This window comes from Balaenoptera ricei, chromosome 14, assembly GCF_028023285.1.
Source record: "Balaenoptera ricei isolate mBalRic1 chromosome 14, mBalRic1.hap2, whole genome shotgun sequence".
Classification (NCBI taxonomy): Eukaryota; Metazoa; Chordata; class Mammalia; order Artiodactyla; family Balaenopteridae; genus Balaenoptera; species Balaenoptera ricei.
The window spans coordinates 78,763,034-78,782,564 of NC_082652.1; the positions used below are offsets into that span (position 1 = coordinate 78,763,034).

The 19,531-nt window shown below is 46.1% G+C and overlaps 1 protein-coding gene across 1 annotated transcript in view; it reads right to left on the minus strand.

Annotated features, from left to right (window-relative positions):
- The window catches only part of CCBE1 (collagen and calcium binding EGF domains 1), a 242,094-nt gene extending 224,149 nt beyond the window's left edge, over nt 1-17,945 (minus strand). Inside the window, exons 1-2 of the mRNA XM_059894207.1 lie at nt 17,057-17,945; nt 16,540-16,620 (exon numbers count right to left, since the gene is read on the minus strand). Of these exons, the coding sequence (XP_059750190.1) occupies nt 16,540-16,620; nt 17,057-17,187 (212 nt within the window). The 5' untranslated portion in view covers nt 17,188-17,945. The remainder of the gene's footprint in view (nt 1-16,539; nt 16,621-17,056) is intronic.
- Nucleotides 17,946-19,531: the final 1,586 nt, after the last annotated feature.

Here is a 19,531-nt window from a genome sequence, read left to right on the forward strand (position 1 = left end):
TGGGAGGGAGGGAGATGTAAGAGGGAGGGGATATGGGGATATATGTATACGTATAGCTAATTCATTTTGTTATAAAGCAGAAACACCATTGTAAAGCAATTCTACTCCAATAAAAATGTTAAAAAAAAAAAAAAGGATGTGGACAAGGCAAGCTAGGGTGCAAAAGAGAAAGCGAGCAGGAAAAAAAAAAATCAAGCTTCAAATTAATGGGAGCCTGTTGATTTAGTTCAAAATTCAAGCGTGATACCATTTTGTTAAAAACTAGGACCACCTAAGCATGGAGAAGGGTATTAAAAATCTGATAATTATCTGGGTAATTCGAGAGAGGCCTCATCCTTTCATGTGGGTAAATCGGGCTGAAACAAACACACCCCAAAAAGCCCTTAACCTAAATTATGTAGCTAACAGCCTTGTTTCATCATCTCTCTATTCCCCTTGGCCAGACAGAGCCAAATATGGAGGCAGAACGAGGAGGGCAGCAGCGTGATCATACTGGCAACTCGGCTGCAGCAGGCCAATGAGCACAGGAAGTCTTCACAAGGACCCTTGGAAAAATAAACTCAAAAGGATATACATGTGTTGAAACATGTTTGTAATACAATTTTTGTGTAACTTCAAGACAAATATTAAGCCCAGTACGTTAGGATAAAAGATGTGAAGGAGATTTTATGAGAAAGCCTTCTCACCTGAGGTCACCTTTCCTTCCCATTTTTATTACCATGTCTCCCCAAGTTAAACAATTTCTCCTTTCTAGAAAGGGGCAGGTCTACCATGGGAGTAAGGCTCTGCCTTAAGAGAGGAAATTGATACTTCACCCTCCTTATTCTGTGGGGCAGCACACCTGGAAAGAAAGCAGGAGGAAAAGCAAACAGCGGCGGCGGGAGTAGGGAGAGAGCGTAACTTGTGCAGAGAACGATGGACCCCTGTGCTCACCCAGCATGCGCTTGCAGCAAAGAGGACCTCACTTTCAACAGTATATACCTGGAGAGTAAAAAGACTTTTTTTTCTCTTTAACTAAGTAACTGGGGTAAGAAAAACTACCAAAGGCATTTAAGAGATGACAGCTCACAGATGGCTATCTTGCTTTTCAGGCTGATTAGAGATAAGTATCCAGACTGCCCCACAGTATCTTCAGGTCAAGCAAATCCCCTTGGGCTATCAACGAAGCCGGCGTTGGCTCAGCTCTCTGTGAGGAAGGGAGTGATCAGTCACAGATCACCAGAGCTAGAAGAAACCCGATCAAAGCCCCGCCCTCCCACACCTAGGGCCAGAGCCAGAGGGTTACAGGAATCCTAGGAGGGCAGCAGCAGAGCTGTACACTAAAGGCCGTGTCCTGCAGCTTCCGGACCAAAATGCTATCTGGTGACTCTAGATTCTTCTCTTCTGATTCGTTTAGGTAAAACTTGACATATTTGAAATTTGCATCTTAAATGTAAAGCCTGAACCCACCAAAACCCTCAGCATCTGCTAATTGCTTAATAAGCAGCTCTCTAGTGAAGAGATGAATTAGGATGAATCCATACAATAAAAATACCATGCTATAAAAGAATACTATGTTGTAAAAATGAATTAGCATCCCACGTAATGGTAAGTGTTCTTTACCTATTGTTACGTGAAAGAGGCGACTGCAGAACAAACCTGTTTCTGTAAGTAATAACTACGTTATGTCCGCAAGTAATAACTACGAGTATGTCCGTTAGTAAAGGCACAGAAAAGATCGGGAAAATACACTCCAGTCCCCTGGCTGTCATTATCCTGGAGGACCAAGATGATGGAGGATCTCCAGTTCCCAGTCATTCATGATGTAAAACACGTAAAGAGCAAGTACTGCTATCGTATACAAAAAGGTAAAGTTTCAAAGAGAGACAGTTACCTCTTTCTTGCGCTCTTTTGTAGTAACTAGAAAGCACGATCCTTCCTTTACACATTTCTCTAAAAAGGTGTTTTCTCCCCTCATCTTCATGATGGCAATTTCCCTTGGGAGCCAAGCCTCTCAGTTGTAGAGTCCTAAGAAGTACGGATGAAACCTTCACCTCTTCAGGGCAAGAGGAGTTAAATATGGTCCCTGCAGCACCGTGGGCTTCCCCAAATTAAGGCTTCCATCACATCAAAGGTACCCGTATGAGCACACACCAAGTGTGTCAGGACAATCCAGAGTCAAGCTGTGTATAAGCTAAGGGATGAATAAACACAGCCTAAAGATGATGCAAGTCATATTTTAAAGGATGGACAGCAGAAATGGTGTTTTTTAATAACATCCAAGAAAGGAGTCACTGGAGAGGCAAAATTTGGAGGTACAGCTTGAATAAACAGCTTGATGGCCAAACGCTGCAAGGGGGTTGTCTACACTGGAGCATCCCCATGGGTGCACACCCCCCGCCCCGATCCCAGCAGCAGTGACTACCTAGAAACGGCTCCAGGTGTGCCAAGACCTCAGCCTCCTCCTGCTCTGGCACACCAGAGTGGCAGTTGGACTGCCAAAGCCTCCTGGACCAGAGCCTCCAGCCTTAAGCATCCTTTGTCATTGACCTCAAGGTGCCCTCCACAGATGATCGTTTTCACGTGAGCCATGACCTGGAAATGTGTTTCCCAAACACTAGGGGTCTCTGGGAAAGGACTCGAAGATAGCTGGGGGAGTGGGGCAGACATGCCTAGTAAATTGTCAGCATCCTTTCACATCTTCGCCTAAGGTTTTAAATACCCGTTCCTATTATATCGTTTCTAATAGAGTGCCACACTCATAATGCTGTCACAGACTCTGGAAGTTTATTAAGAACTCAGGTCACTTAGGAACCACTTCGCGTCTTGCCAGCCTCCAACTCAAAGAAATCCGTCATTAAGAACCTCAGAAGCACATCTACCCAGGAAATGCAATTATATTTCCTTAATTTATAATAACTTCTATTTCTATGATTTAATCAGCATGACCGCATCTTTCTTTTTGAATAGAATGGCAATTACAGTAAGTCCCCTACATACAAGTTGTGAACTTTCACGCATTCCCATGTCCAGTCGTGTAAGTTAGTTCACGTGTCTGGCATACATTGTCACGTGCGTGCATCCTCTACAAGTGGTTGTGCTTTTGAGTACTTTACTGTACAGTACTACATAGAGTACAGTAGTACAGTATCTTTATTTCAAACCCAGGATGTCATCTATGATGAGAAAAAAAAAAAAAGCTACTACCCAGACATCACTGGATCGTTTTTTTTAAGAGGGTAGATAGAATTGAATGCAGCAAGGAACCAGAACCTGTGCCATCATCGTCAGGCGTGAAATTGCAGCTTGCCCTATCTCCTAATGCTGACAATCCTTCAGCTCTACCATCTCTCACCTCCTCCAGTCAGTAACTCTTCTGGCCTGTTCACTCGATGCCAGCCCCTGGATGCCAGCTGTTGTACTGTACTTTTCAATGTACTGTAAGATTTAAAAATGTTTATTTTAGTCCTCGTGTAGTAGTTCATACTACATAGTATGAGATTATTAATCTTCATATGGCTATCCATGTGGACCATGTTCTTTAGTGTGGAGAAAATTAAGAGAAAGTGTTTGCTGATGAATATTTGAACACTTGAGCTGTCTGACTCTAAGCGAGAGGATACCCTCCCCTAACTGGTGTCTCTTACATCAAGAATAGGAAAGTTTTTGCTCTTGGTATTTTTTTCCTAATACAGCATATTTTTAAAAACTGGGTAGTTCTGCCCTTGATACAGATGAAGAACCAGGGCTTCTAAAATGGGTCAAAAAGATCCCAAAGGAATAAGGATATATGTTAAACTGTATATTCTAAAGATAGTACTTATTCCTGCCAATTTTAGTACTTTTAGGGAGAACTAAAATAAGACCTAATTTCTTGACAGCATCAAGAGAATGAATTTGTCAAAATTATATATAATTTCTCTGAGCTTGAAATACATGTATATCCAAGGAGAATGGTATCAAGTGCTTCTTCGGTTTTCACAAACGTTTTGCTACATCGTTCACAAAACCAGTCTGAAAATGCAACTACTGTTGCTTTTTCTTCAATAATTCTTTACTATCAACTCTCAAAATAAATGCTACTTAACTGATTACTTTTACCCAGGTGTGTTTGTCCCCTGGAAACTATGACTGACATATTTCTTCAGATATGTGGTTTCCTGTGCAATTCCTCAAAATAAAGCCTCTTTTCCACGGCTGAGAAAGGCCCACAAGTGAGTCTCTGCTCAGTAGCTGGGGAGACTTTTATTTTAAGGTTAAATTAGATCCTGCCACTCTCTTACTTCCCAACCTCCGATGGCTTCCCATCTTCCCCAGTGATGGAAGATATTGTCACAGGTATGGGAAGTCATTCTGGCTTACACATGGTTTGGCTTGACCTTCATGCTAACTACAACAGCCTGTCTTCTGGCCTGTCAAACGTGCATTGTACGTCTGATTTAACCACTAAAATCTGATTTAACCATTTAAAAATCAAAACGGAATAACTGTGGTTCAGGCATTCAAAATGGAGCCGGGTGGCCATCGTGGATGTGCTTTCAGACATGTTCCTGCTTCACTGAGACCTTGAATTCTCTGAGCTGTATCAGACTCAAGGATACCATCAGTCGTTCTTAAAACAATATCTGCTAGCAGCTGCCTAGGTTCTCAAGGTCTCCCCTTGTACCTGTGCAACCACTTCGGACCCCAACCAATCCGTATTTGACAAGCATCCTGACTTCTTTCCAGCTCCAATTATGATTCTTGATAAATGACTCACGTGACTAACTGTAACTTTGTGATTTTTGCCTATGTAAGCCTCCCCCATTTTGCAGTCAGGTGGAACACAGTTTAAGTACTTCTTAAATCTGTGTCTCTTGGGCTACAGTCCTCAGTTAGGCTCAAATAAAATTCTTTTCTATTCCTATTAAAAATATATATATATTTTTTGTTTGCTTGTTTTTTATATATTATTTGTGTGAGAAGTATTATAAACCTATTACAGTACAGTACTATATAGCCGATTGTGTTAGTGGAGTACCTAGGCTAACTTTGTTGGACTTACAGACAAACTGGTCTTATGAATGTGCTCTCGGAAGGGAACTTGTTCATATGTAGGGGACTTACTGTACATGTATGTAACGATGCATTACATATGGACCTACCTGGGGACTGCCTGGTCTGCGGCCATATGGTATATACGGGGCTTATGTGATAACTATGCAGTCAAACCACAGAGCACATTGTTTCGTTTTGCACAAAGTTAACACAAACCTAGAAAAAGCCTTGTGTTTGCTGGGGGTTGAGAAGTTTCTTCAGTTATCAGAGGGGAGGCCTGAAGAGTTGAAGAGGAACACAGAAACGGAATGGGAAGAGAACCTCTGCCAGCACATAGATTTCCTATCACACTACGTGGAAAAAATAGTGTGTTTGTGTTTGATGCTTGCAAGGAAAGAAAGACACAGCTTGACACTGAAAAGCTTTCATTTATAATATGCGGAGCCATGTTTACATCTTGGGAGAAAGTTCACGCAGTGCAGTAACAAAACATTTTTTTAAAAAAATGCAACAAAGGTCACCAAGTAGCTCCAGACACCAAGCTGAGAGGCTGCAATAGGAAATGAAAAGTGATGGAATTTGCACCAGGGGATTTAGGACTGATCAGCTTAAGAAACAACACTCATGAGGAACGGACCACCTTTCTTGATCCACCTCAGCCCACTTCATCACTCTCCTGACTGCCCTCGAACCATCCAACTCAGAAGAGAAAGGCGATGCCAGGAGGGAAAAAGTAGGACCCGACAGAAGAAGTAGGAGACACCAGGCACCAACACAAGCTTCAGCTGTAAATTTCCCTGCCGAGGGGCATGGACCTGCAGTAACTGCACAAGACATGAGGACCCAGGCCCAATGGCCATAGAAGGAAGAAACAGGGACCATCTCTCCGTTGGCAAGGAATCAGGCGGCTCACCCCCTTCTGCTTTCTGCTCCTAGGTTTTCAACCTTGGCTGCATAATGGAATCGTGCAAGGAGCTTCAAAAATTTCCAGTGTCTGGCACCCACCTCCAGAGTTTGATGAAACTGGTCTAGGGTACCATCTGGACAATGGAATTTTTTTTTAAAGCTCACCAGGTGATTCCAAGCACAGTCTAGGCTGTAAAGCCATAGGCAGTGCTTTGCAAGTAGGAAGCAAAGAAGAGCCACGTGTGAGGAAGGAGTCCCGGAACAGTACAGTGATGATCAGGACAACGCTTCTCAGTTTAATGTGTGTAGGAAACACCTAGGGACCCTTGTTAAGATGCAGATTCTAATTCAGTAGGTCTGGGGTGGTGGGCCTCAGCATTTACAACAGTGATGTCTTGATGCAGGGAGTTAGAACAGATCACAGCCTCCATCATTTAGCCAGAGAAGGATCCCCCACAGAAGGGATCACTACAAACAACATTATGGTTTAATGTTTTTCCTTCTTCAGTGGTATTAACGGCACTTTAATTTCACTGGATAACTCAGGATCACCACGTGGACCGTGATGCCCATGGAAAGCAGCGTGTATGAAAACCGTCCCCTTTATCACATGGTCCCAGCGTGTGCTGGGCTTTTTTGGTGGGGGGATACGATGGGCTGAATTGTGTCCTCCCAAAACTTATAACATTGAAGTCCTAAAACCAGTACCGGAGAATGTGATTATTTAGAGGTCAAAGCTTTAAATAGGCCAGAGTTAAAATGAGTTATGAGAATGGGCTCTAATGCTGTATGAAGCGGTATCCTTGTAAGAGGAAGAGATTAGGACACAGACAAGTAGAGAAGGAAGACCTTGTGAAGACACAGAGAGAAGACGGCCACCTGCAAGTCAAGGAGAGGCCTCCGAAGGGATCAACCCTGCCACCACACTGGTCCCAGACCTCTAGCCTCCAAAACTGCATGAAAGTCTCTTGTTTAAGCTTCCCAGTCTATGGTAGTTTGCCGAGGCGCTCCTGGCAAACTAACATGGGGCAGGGCGGGCGGTTGGTTCATGGGTCTACTTTTGATAACTTGTCCGACTTGTGTTTTTTACCAGCAGGACTGACATCCTTATTTCCAGCATCCTCCTTCCCTCGTCTAAACGTCTCTTTAATTTATGGCTGGCAGAAGGCGAGGTAACCACAGTTGTCAGGCTTTTCAGAGGAGCCTAGTGGTCAACAACAGGCTCTGGCGTCAGACGGTCTGGCGCCACCACACACCTGCTCTGGGACTTGAGAGAATTCACAGGCCAACAAGCTAGTTCCCGGCAGTGAGCCTTCACACACAGGGCCGTCAGAGGAAAGCACACGAGCCTGCGTTTCTCCGTGATCTTTGCTCTTGCGTTCAAAGTTCCCCCAGACTCACCACCCTTTTCCCTCCCCTCCTCTCACCCGTGTTCCAGGTAGAAAATGCAGCCCGATCAAGTGACCTCCAAGTAGATTTTATGCAGAGCCCCACACTGAACTTTCCCTATGTCCTCCCAGCTGATGGGCAGGAGTGATTTCCAGAAAACCGACATAATACTAAAGTCGATTTTTACAGAATTAAAATCCTTCAGCCAAACTTTCTCAGAGATAAAACCCCATTGATGTTACATTCTAGGTTCCTCTAACCTTTCAGAATCTGCCAGAATTAAATTCCAGTGCATTTTTTGGGCAATGACCTTGCCTCCAATGAACAGTCTCGTGGTCTTGCTGGGCTCCCAGGAAGCCAACCTCCACTCTGACCTGTAATTTTTCACCACAAAAGCCGTGAGTCATTTCACTATAGGAAAATTCCAGAGTGACACATGGACACGTTACCAAGAGCAATGCCAAGTGGAAGCAAAGAGAGGGGAGAGCTGGAGGGGCGAGTCACGGCCTGGCCTCCGCACTAGCTTTTAGACGGCCTCCGACCTCTGAGGGAGTAGTGCTGAACACACACAGGACGTTACAAAAATTGCATGTGTCCATCTGTCGACCTTTATAAGCTTAGTTAGCCTTCATTTAACCTCCGTTCAGCTGAGTCCGTTAAAATGGCTGTTACCAAGGTCAGAGGCTCCTACATGACTTTAATATCCACATCTTTTTCTCACCCGACTTCATCTCCATAGGATACTCCTTATCAAGTGTTTATACCTATAATTTTCTTCTTTGCTATACCCCAGGGCATTTCTTTATCTGCCTAATATGTCAAGTGGTGCATTCCAACATTTTCCTCCTTTCCCTTCTCCAAAATACCATTAGACTCTGCCTCTCTCTCCTCAGAGTATTTCAGTAGTTCGTTCCTTCTCCACTACTTTGTCCCCACCCTCAGTGTCGAAAGGTGTCACCCTAGGAGTCTCCGTGATCTTCATGGAATCAAAGAGCTGGCACTGTTAAAAAGGCAGTTCAGAGTTTAAGTTCAAAAGTTTAATTACTGATGTTGTGCACAGTGCAACTGAGCCAACCTATGATACTTTTTAGCCTCAAAAGGAAAAGTGAAATGTTGCAACACTGACTTAGGACACTCTTCATTGAAAATAACTGTTTCTCTAGATGTGTGTTCCTCAAATAAAATACCTACTCTCATTTGATTTTTGAATGTGAGGCCTTCCACTGTAGAAATTCAAAACTAACAAGTTTATGGAGAGTTGGCTTTGAGTCAAAGCATGTGATGATCACTATACAGGTTGGGAATTAAGGACATATGGAATTAAGGATGGTGGGCAACTAGCCAAGGCAATCCAAGGATTACTCAACTGGCAAAGGAAGGCCGGTCTGGGAACACACAGAAAAGCAGCAGTAAGTCAGCACTTAACTAGGTGCAGTAAAATCAGCTTCTTAAAAACATCCCGACAAGTTACATTCACTTAGAGAATCATTTAAGGGAAGATGACTGGAAATAAAGTTCCAGCTCAACAATAACTATGGTTGATTCCTTGAGATCAGGAAATCAAGTCACAATGAAAAGATGCTCAGGCCAGAGACCCAGATACAATAAGGCAATGCAAAGGCAAAGGCCCCAAAGAGGAAGCGGCCTAAATGTCCTCAAGGTTGCCCCCCCTTGAGGACTCAGACCTATGGATGAGGTCACATATGGATGGAGAACTCCACTGCCAGTCTTTAGTATTAAGATAGCACTTTAGAAGTTAGCAAACTTTCCCTGGAGAGGGCCAGACAGTAAATATCTGAGGTTTGGGGGCCAAGTAAGGTCTGTTGCACAGTTTAACCCTTTAAACAAGGTAAAAAGCATTCTTAGATCATAGGTTGTATAAAGACATGCCACCTGCCCTACTTGGCCAATCCCTGCTTTATACCAAACTTCCCGAGCCAGATTCCAGTGAAGAGGGCCCTCCCAGCTTCCTACCAGTTCTCTGCACCAGCAGCCACTGGGCTGACAGCTGCTCCTACTGTTCCCAGAGGACTAAGGATGGGGGCCTCACACCAGCACGGGCAAATATCAGAGAACACCCCAGAGTAGTGGCCAAGGAGTGGAAAGGTTGAGAATGGATAAGGCTAGAATGGACATGGTCCAAGTTTCTGAAGTCATGAAAGGCATGGAAAGATGACCTAGCTCACGTCCTAACACAGCGAACAAGGAGGCAATATAGTTGTTCTTCCAAGCTCTCACACCTACTTTTGACTCTCAGGAATCATATCTAGAAGCTAGAAAGATGTACTTTGCTTGACTGGGATTAAACATGTAGCGGTAACACCACTCCGCCCCCTGTACAGGTACTTCAGGATGTAAACAAGTTGTCCATAAAGTTCAGATGCATTTATGAACACAGACCTGTAATGGGTTATTAGAGTCGAGGAATGTAGGAGGGGCACGCCTTCTCTTAACACTCTGCTTAAAGTTACTGTTGGCAAACATGGGGCAACCTAGGCTGAGGCGAACCGGGTCCGCACGAGGTATCTGTTCCTAGTTGGCCCATTCTGATGCTGTCTCACAGGACACACTGCCAGAGAATTGGCCTTCTCTTTGGAATGCTTTCACATTCCAATAATTCTTAGAAGGGACTTGTGGCACGTGTTAGTAGTTCCCTTCCTGCTAGCAGAAGAAAAACACATTAGTTACCACCGTCCCCGGGTTCTCGTGTCCCTGCCTGGAGCCGTAGGGTTTTCTTTTGCTGAAAGGATACAGCTGGGCCACAGGAAATTAAGCTTAGTCCCCCCAAATGTGACATCGGATGTGTGCCAAAGATAATCATCTAACAAACGTCCCCAAGGACATCCTTGGCTCGAAATTCCTTTACTGAAAAATAAATTAAATTAAAATCCATGCACTCCATGAGGGCAGAGGTTTGGGGGTTTTTCCTGACTTATTCACATATGTATTCTGGGTGCCTAGAATGTGCTCGGCACATAGCAAGCTCTGAATAAGGAATGCAATCGCTGGTAAAACTTTGAAATTGGTAAATGGCTTTTATGGAAAAGAACCTGGCTTGGCAGAAGAGAAGCTGCAGGTGTTACAGCTGATTACCTTTTCACCCCCCAAATAAAAAGCAATAAGCTGAGACAGAATGGAGACCTTCGTTCTCTGGAGAGTCAGCAATGCCCCGAATCAGGCAGACCCTCTAGCGCACAGAAGCAGCGAGGATCCCACTGCACGTGAAGGTAGTAAGTTTGCGGAAGCTGAACCACTGAACTTAAACTACCGATTGGAATGCAAACTACCATCTGAGAAAATAGGGTATTCTAGAAAAAAGAGCATATTTGCTTTTTCCGGGTGCACCCACCCCACAGCTTCCCTTAGAAAAGACGAAGGGAAGTGAATGTAGCAAGTCAGGCATCAATAACTTTGGGGACAATGAGTAGCAACTGGACCCGGTCTCAAAGGACACCAGTGAAAGCATGGCCTTTTGTGGCCAGTTCAATTGTTAGCTGTTTCCTACCCCTTTGTCTTGTTCCCTAGAGTATGAGTGAAAAGTGAGAGAGAACCTTGCCTGGGCCAACATCCTCCACCCTCCCCTCTCTCCTGACACCTGCTCAAGCTAAAGAAGAGGGTGTGGGTAGGGAGCGAGATCCCCTTTAAAACTGTGATCACCACCACTTCAAAGCCAGTGTCCACAGGGCAATCAACACACTGGGCAGGACTGCCCATATCCTCTTCAGGTACTATTTAAAGTAACAAGTCCATGGAATGAGCTATATAACTGCCAGAATCAGCACCTGTAACACATTAGCAATTAAAGTTTAACAGGACAAGGTGGGAACTAATGCAAACAATGGCAGCAGCTCAGAGGTGCAAGTAATCTGGAGCAGAAAGAAACTCAGCTAAAAAAGCAGGCATACTCGGAGAGCAACAGAAGTTCTGGAAGACCTAAAAGATTTCGGTCAAATCTCCTTGTTTACTTGCAACATTAACACTCATCCACCGAGTCCTGTGTACATGACAACGTGTATGGACCCTGTCCAGGCACGGGACTAGCCTCTGAGGCTACAGTCATGGATGAGAGGACAGAGGAACCAGGCACTCAGCAGCTAACCATCCAGTGGGAGAGAGGGTCTAACAGGGAAACATGAGGCTGCCTCCAACTTATCCGTGATTCAGGCAGTTTTGCACGAAGCCACCCCCACCCGTCCCCTGCTCTGTTCTTCACGACATTTGGACTACTTCCTCCTTATGGTCAGAATATGGACAGCAGACATGAAGATACAAATGCTTTCTTAAAGGGGGCCCACAAGCCCTGAATAAGCCAACAGTGATTCAGAGCTGCCCTCAGAGTGGGTCCTAAGCTATGCTGGCCACAGAACGGGGAGGGAGAAGGGAGGAACCAGAACTGGGCCGAGGACCTAATCGCTAGTCTTGTCTCTGCCAATAAGACCCTTCATGACCCTGGACAAGGGGCAAATCTCTAAGAGCCTCTAAAATGGGGTAACTATGCCTTCTGCCTGCTTTTATAGTTACGTGAACAGAGGACATCGTGTAGTCAGGTAGGAGGCAGGAAGCAAAAGTTATCTTTTGTACTGATAATTTTCCCAAGGCGCTAGATTTCTGGGCCAGCCTACATTTGGAGAGGCAACTAAAAACAGCCAACGTGCGACTGCTATAAACACCCTCAGGGTTTCTGGCTAGGGTCTGAATTTGCTCTTTCAAAAATGTCTACTGTAAAGCTCAAAACTCAACAGATGTCTACTGAGCACCCAGCTTGTGCACTCACCACGCCAGACTTGGGGAGACGCAGCAGCGAGCCCGAGAGGCAGCGTTCACTGAGCGCTTCCTATGTACATCAACTCATTTCATCTTCACTGTAACCCTCTAACTGCAGTATTAACGTGATCCTCCTTTACTTAAAGGAGAGCACTAGAGCACACAGATTGAGAAATGTTCAAGGTCACAGAAGCAGTAGAGCTGGAATTCAAACTGGGGAAGAGAGTTTCTACTATGCATGTTTTGACATCAAAGCCCTGTGTAGGGAGACTCAGGGACCTGCCAGATAGCACATTCTCCAGCCCTTCCTCCAATGGAGACTTAGCTAAAGTCCGGGGCTCTCCCTCTGGTGGTGCTGCTCTAAATTAAGCGACCTTCTTGCTCTCCAATTTCCAAGTAAACACATTTGCAGAAATATGTTAACTTCCACATTTTAATTAAATAATGCAACAGTGTTGCCAAATCCTAAGTGGGAGTTTTTGCATCCCCATGTCATTATTTCCCATGGGAACATGACCCTCAGGAGACAGCACCGATGGGACAAATACAGCTGAGGGCCTCTACTTGTAGGTCTGTGAACCACAAAGCTGAAGATCATAGCTAATGCAACAAACACCAAACATTCTGTTAAAGAACCACATTGAGAGACAATCAAGTCTTCAAGAGAAGACTTGCCCATAAAGCCATTCCTAGCTGCTTCTAATCTCTTCCCCATCACATAGTATAAACTACACAATTTTGAACTCAATCATGTATATCATATACTGGTTACAGTCGTAGAGGCCTTGGTCTAAAAATCAAGTCTGTAAAACTTGACCAGGGACTACGCTCAAGCATTTTCTAGGATTATGTTAAGCTCATAATAGATGCTCAAGTCCTTAATTGATTAATGGATCCAAAGAGTTAATTAGCATGTTTATTGGACACAGACTCACTCAATACAAGTTGATTTCTTGATGTTTCCTACACTCATTTTCTTATTTTTAAAAAGACTTTAACATCATTTTCTTGATATGGGACCCCCATAAAGAAAAGGTAAACACAAACCTTTTGTTCAAAAACTATGTCGTCTGGGAAAGGAGGAAAAAAGTTAACTTGTAGGAAGAACTTTAATAGCCACAAGAGGGGTAAATGCCATGATAACTTTATGGGCTTGCTTTGGCTAGGATAAATTTAGAGTCTAGATAAATCACACACACTCTGAAATCTTAACTACTGGTAAAAGAATACGCTCCATGTCAGAGTGTAACACTGAGCAAACATGCCCTCTAAGCTTAAGCTGCCAAAGGCGTTCGCTCAGTGTTTCATCAGCTTTGGGGACTTGGCTCAATGCACACTGGGGTAGAGTCCCTAGAGACAGACCCTGTGATTACGATGAAATCCTACAAGGAAGGAAAGCTATACATGTAGGAACCCAACGTCGTGTATAACATGGTAATGTAAGCTCAACTGTTTGAGACAGATCAAGAGCAATCGTTACTCAGAAAACACTGTGGTCACGGTGGCTGCTGGAGTTATCTGCTTCTTTTGAGTTTATAGCCTCTAAATGGATAGTTTTCTTCCTTACTTAGATGCCAGATTTGGAAAGTTCAGCCACATCTGTAGACACCACCGGGATGACGAAAGGGCCCAGACTTTGAAGTCAGACAAACCTGGGTCTGAACCTCGACTCTCCCGTGTATTAACTTTGTGACCCTGGGCAAGTGGACTTAATCCGAGCTTCGGTTCTCTCTGTAAAACTGAGGCAACACACATGCTACAGAGTGGCTTTGAGGATTATAGCTGTATGTACGTAAAGTGCATAGGACAGTGGTGAATATATAGTAAATCCTCCAACTGTCATTTAATATAAGGCTTAAGTGGAAAGGCGTTGCTTACGTAAAACCACGGAAAACAGAAGTGTACAAGCGTGGTGGGGTCCAGGACAGAGTATTCGGACCCCATCTCTTTTCCATATCACCTTAGTCTCCATATGACTTTCAGGAATAATGGCAAATCAGATGTTACATCTACCATACCTCCATGTCAATGGTTTTTGGAAAGCCAGTGTTAAAAGACCACCTTCTAAATTCAGGAGTGACTTCCGGTATGCATTCTCTTCTGCAAAAAGCCATTCACCAGAGACATCTGCTAAGAGTGGGATTCTAGGCAGTCAGAAAGCATTCCCAGAACAGTAGTAGTTCTGCTACGTTACTTTCACTTTAATTAAGGGTCATCCAACAGTCCATGAGTCCAATTTCCTGGAAGGCTGGCTCTTTGTCTGATTTTATGTTACTGTGGTAGAAGGGCTAACTCATCTGCAGGGGCCTCTGAGTTCCTGAGGATCTGTCCAAACAGGTCTGCACCATGACTCGGGTGAGGACACGGGTTTCTAGAGCAGCGCTTCAAGCCTTAATGCATATCTCGTTAACATGCAAGTTCTGATTGAGGAGTTCTGGGCAGGGGCCCGAGACAATACAAGCTCCCAGAAGATGCCTGTGCCAGTTTCCAGACCACACCGGGAGTAGCAAGGGTCTACAGGGCCAGAACAATTAGAATTCACAAACCAAAGAGCACACAGCATTCCTCCATTCTTGGGGCTCAAAAGGGGGGCAGCAACTGCCAACTGACTGTCTCTAGGAAGGTACTAAGCTATGGCAATTGTATAAAACCAATGAAGTGCACATAGAACTCTTAAAGGAAAACCAAAGAAACAATATTCACATGAACCATTACCATTTTCTTCAGCTGAAAACACCCTCCCATTCCTCTAAGCTCCTTTCTCCTAGAAATAAGATATCCTTTTTGTTAGCTCTCATAAGCTGTTTGAGTGGCTGTTAATGAAAACATATCAAGACACTGCTAACGTCTCCTACAGAGGCTTAGTGCAGAAAAACACCACACTGTTTTTAAATTCTGTTAACAGCGTAACAAGTAACAGCGTAACGAATGAAATCAGCTTAGAACACTAATCAGGCACCAATGGTTTCTGAAAATCGGACATGCATTCTGTAACTGTCACTGACTTATGTGCAGTCTGACCTTCAGGGACCAAATAAATGAGCAAACCATCTCAGGGACACGTTCCATGTTAGATTAGAGGTTTTAGGCTGCGGTGACAAGGGAAAAAATGTGTCCTAAGAAATACTGTGGATGAAACGCAGGGCTGGCACCAGGCAGAGTCCTGGAGCCAGCACCCCCAGGTCAGGTCTCCAGATGGGCGACCTTGCTTATGCAGTTAACCCCTCCAAGTCTTCACCTGCCAACTGACCCATACTCCCTCTTCCCCACTAACTCACATGTCTCGTTCAGTGTCACCACCCACTTCCCAGAGAAGGCGCCCTTCCCAAGGCTAAGACTTGACTGTTGCTTCACTTAAGCAGCATGGTACGTGATATAACTGATGGTGCCTTTGTACCCCTAAACGGACCAGCCCTGTAACCACTTACACCTGAACCCTTGAGCACATGCAATTTTTTTTTTTTTTTTTTTTTTTTACAGCTCAAAGGATTCATCTGCTACCACATCGTTAGTGCAACTTCCTTCTCTTTCAAGTTCACTTTTGAGGATTGCTGTGTTATCTTGTACTACCCAATATTTAGCCTGGCACCCCAAACAGTGCACGATTCCCAGAGACAGAGATGGAGTCTGGTGGAGTGTCTGATCCCTGTACCTCGCACAGAACCTTTAAAAAGCAGGCAACTCATAAGCGCTTATGGTGGGTGCCTCCTTCCACTGAGGGCACTGGCACAGAAGCCTATGGTGACAAGTCAACCCTCACCTCCAGAAAATTGCAAGCAGGGAACAGTGATTCACCTTGTTGAGAATCAGAACCACCTGGGAGCATTTTTCATACTATAGATTCCCTAGCCCTATTCATGCTTAGCTTTAACAAGCACCCAGGCTCTGTGAACTGAATTTTCAGAAGACTGATCCTCTTCTTGTGGCTCAACCATCCTGACGCTTTTTGCTTTCACTTAACCCTATCGACGGCCCGCATTCCGCCCCCATCCTCCTGCCCACAGAGGCCGTGACAGTATCACACTCTGTCCTGGCAGAAGGTCAAAAGATAGCCAAGGACCAAGTATTTCCTGGTTGTATGCCTTTATGTTTTCAAAACAAAACGCAAAACCAACCATTCACCTTTGCTATGCCGCACTGTTTACACCCACAATCCGATCCGCTTTATGAAACTTTCAACATTTTCTCCAACCATCACGCAAGTATTCGAGGGAGCAGTAAACCACCTCCCCTCAGGTTCTTAGAGCACGAACTCTAGGTGCCGACACTCAGTTGCCCATCGTTGCTCCGGCGCAGAAACCACACGCAAAAGAAAAGAAAGCGTCTGCACCAAGGAGCACTCACCCAGCACCCACCACCGTGGCCCCGGCCCCCGAGCGGATCTCCAAGCCCCTCCTGCGCGGCGCCGCCTCCCCAGCCAGCCCGGGCGCGCACGGACAGACTCGGCGGAGCCCCGAGACTTACCTGAAGCACGTAGTGAGCTCGCCCGAAGGCTTCAGACACGGGTACGTGGTCGTGGCGATTTTGTTTTCCGAGCAGATTTCTCTGTGGAAAAAGTTGGAGGAAGTTAGTTGGTTCTCCGCTGGAGAGCGAAGGGCAGCGCGCTCTGGGAATCCGCGTCCCGCGCGCCGACCAGGCGCTGGTTTCCCTAACGCGGACGCGGAGCGGACTCCAGGGTCAGGGGCGGGCCCGGCGAGGGGCCAACGCAGGGACCCCAGGCCCAAGCGAAAGAAAAGGTGAAGAAGCGGGGCACTGAAGGGCGGCAGGAATGCGGCGCGCGGGTATCTCGGTGCCCCGACCCACAGATGGGGGAGCCAGGGCTAAGGGCGCGGAGGGTCTCACCCGGGAGCAGAGTTTAACGTAGGCCAGAACAGTTGAGCGCCCGGGGAGCGAGGGCGTGAGGGTCACCGCTGTGGGGGGAAGGGGCACCGCCTGCACCCCAAAAGCCGGGGCGCACCAAGCAGGGACCGGCAGCGCTTACCTGTCGCCGTCCTCGGGCTCCTCTCGGTAGCTCCACGTGTGTCCCAGCGCCAGGAGCAGCAGAAGCGGACCCAGGCCCTTGCCCAGCTGCCCCCTCGCCGCTCCTCCCCGGCTCGGAGGCGGCGGCACCATCAGGGAAGCTCCCGGCTTCTTCCCGGCGCCGCAGCTCTCTCCCCGCCCTGCGCCCGGCTCCTCCGCGCCCGCCGCCACCTTCCCTCTTCCCGGCAGGGGGCGCCCGAGGGCGGGGGCGTTTGCGCCACCTGCGCGAGGCACGGGGGTTGGTGGCGCCGTGGTGTTGAGAGGGATTAGGCTATGGGTTGGGGTGCAGAGTACCAGCTCCGAAGAGAGGCCGGGAAATGGGGCGCCGGCGGTGCCCAGCCGGCGCGACGGTCGCGGGGTCCAGGCCGTCTCGCTCGGGAGGTTCACGCCGGAGAGACGAACTCGCTCCACGCGGTTTGGGGCGGCGCCCTCGCCGCCTGCCTCTTCCTCCGCCGGGCGCCGCGCGCAGGGTGCGGAAAGCAGGCGGCCGCTTGCATTTTACCCCAGGGTCGCACGCCCGGGAGGAGGAGCCGATTCTCACCCCGGGAAAAGGGAGGGGGAGCAGAGGGGTTAATAAGCTTCCTTCCTGTTGTCAGTTGCTTTCCAAGGACCCGGGTCAGGCTAATGTTTGGCTTCTCCCCTCGAGCGCCTACACTGTCCTTTCCCGCTACCTCGGTTCTCCTTAGCAGAATAAGGGAGGAAGGAGGAGGTGAAGGCGCCAGCGGCTCTCCCAAACTGCCTTCTCTGAAACCTGAAATTGCACCATTTCTAGAGCGTGGTCTGTCTTCATTAAAGCCCCTTAGTCCTCCGGTCGAACAAGCAACAAGCTCTCAACAGCTCTTTCCGAGGGGGCTTTTAAATCCTCTTGCCCTGAGCAGCTTTAATGCTGCTTCAAAACCACGCACACACGTGAGAGCTGGAAACTCCTGGAAGATCAGGTGAGACACGGAAGGGGGCCGTTAATCAGCGCCTGCCCCCTGCTAGTTAATGCGGGGTTGTTAACGGGTATCCTGAAAACCGCGGCTGCGGGGCGGTACGGTAAATCAGCTCAGCTGGTGGTGACCCAATTGTAACTCATATATATACGCCTTCACCTTCACACTTGGTTGCACGTTAGGCGTTTCTGTGCCTGTTAAAGAGAAGCTCGTGACATAAACGTGCCCCGCTGAGAAAGCTAGTGGTTGTGGCCCAGAAATAAGTTGCAAGAGCAGGGGGTTGCACGAGGAGGTGAAAAGGTAGCTTGTTCACAAGTTACCGGTGTACTAATTGGTTAGGTGAGCAGGTGTTTTGATTCAAAATATTCTGGGCAACTGAGAATGACCGTGCATATCACATACATCTTGACATTTTAAAATAGCAGTGGTATCCTTATTTCTCTGTAGATTGCTTTTAAATTTTCCAAAGGTTTTTCACATTTACGATTTTATTTGATACCATATCCCTTGAAACTAGGAGTCCAACTTCAGTGAGGTGGGTTTGTTTCCTACAAAACTTAGACATGGCAGAGCATAAAACACACTTGATATTGAAATACGGTGCTACACACAAGAGAAGTGAATTTTCACGTGGTAGTTCAGGAGACACTTCAGAAGCTTGCCAAACCTGCCTGTGACCATCATACAGTCAGGAAAAAAAACAACAAATAAACCTGGATTCAAACCCAGGCTGTGTGGCTTCCTTGGTCTGTGACCTTGAGCAAGTTACGTGACCTTGTGCAAGTTACCTAACCTTTCTGAAACTCAGTTTCCTCATCTGTAAACTGGAGAAAACTCCCTGAGTGTTTAAGAGTAATAAATGAGGTAATGCATATGATGTTTTCACAGTGCCTGGCATATATTGAGCACTCAGTAGACATTAACTGTTACCACTTTTAACCTAAATGATTATATTGCACAGGATTTTCAGTTTTAACTTTCCAGCTTTCTGCTTTCTAGATAGTTTATTTCACAGCAGTTGTTTGGGTTCCTAAAGAGATACCTCTCTAAGCATTTGAAAAATAAACCCATGGTGGAGATTATAAAAATTGTATCACTTTAAGATTGTGCCAAAAAAAGGTTTAGTCTCCGTCTTGCAGAGAAAAGGCCATTCTGTAGAAGGTTCTATTTCTTTTATCTTTCTTTTTTTTTTTTTTTTTTTTCTTTTTTTGGCCAAGTCATGCAGCTTGTGGGAATCTTAGTTCCCAGACCAGGGATAGAACCCACGCCCCCTGCAGTGGAAGCTTGGAAGCCTAACCCCTGACTGGACCACCCACGAGGGGAAGTCCCTAGGAGGTTCTATTTTTATTTTCTTACCTATTACTCTATTTTGATATCTGGCTATCTTTTTTTCTCCTCTTTACTCAGTTTTGCTTTTCTACTGTTGTATTATGGGTCTTAGTTCTACAAGTAGGAGAGAATGGTATAGGAGATTTGTTATCGGCTTCCTTAAATAGTTAATA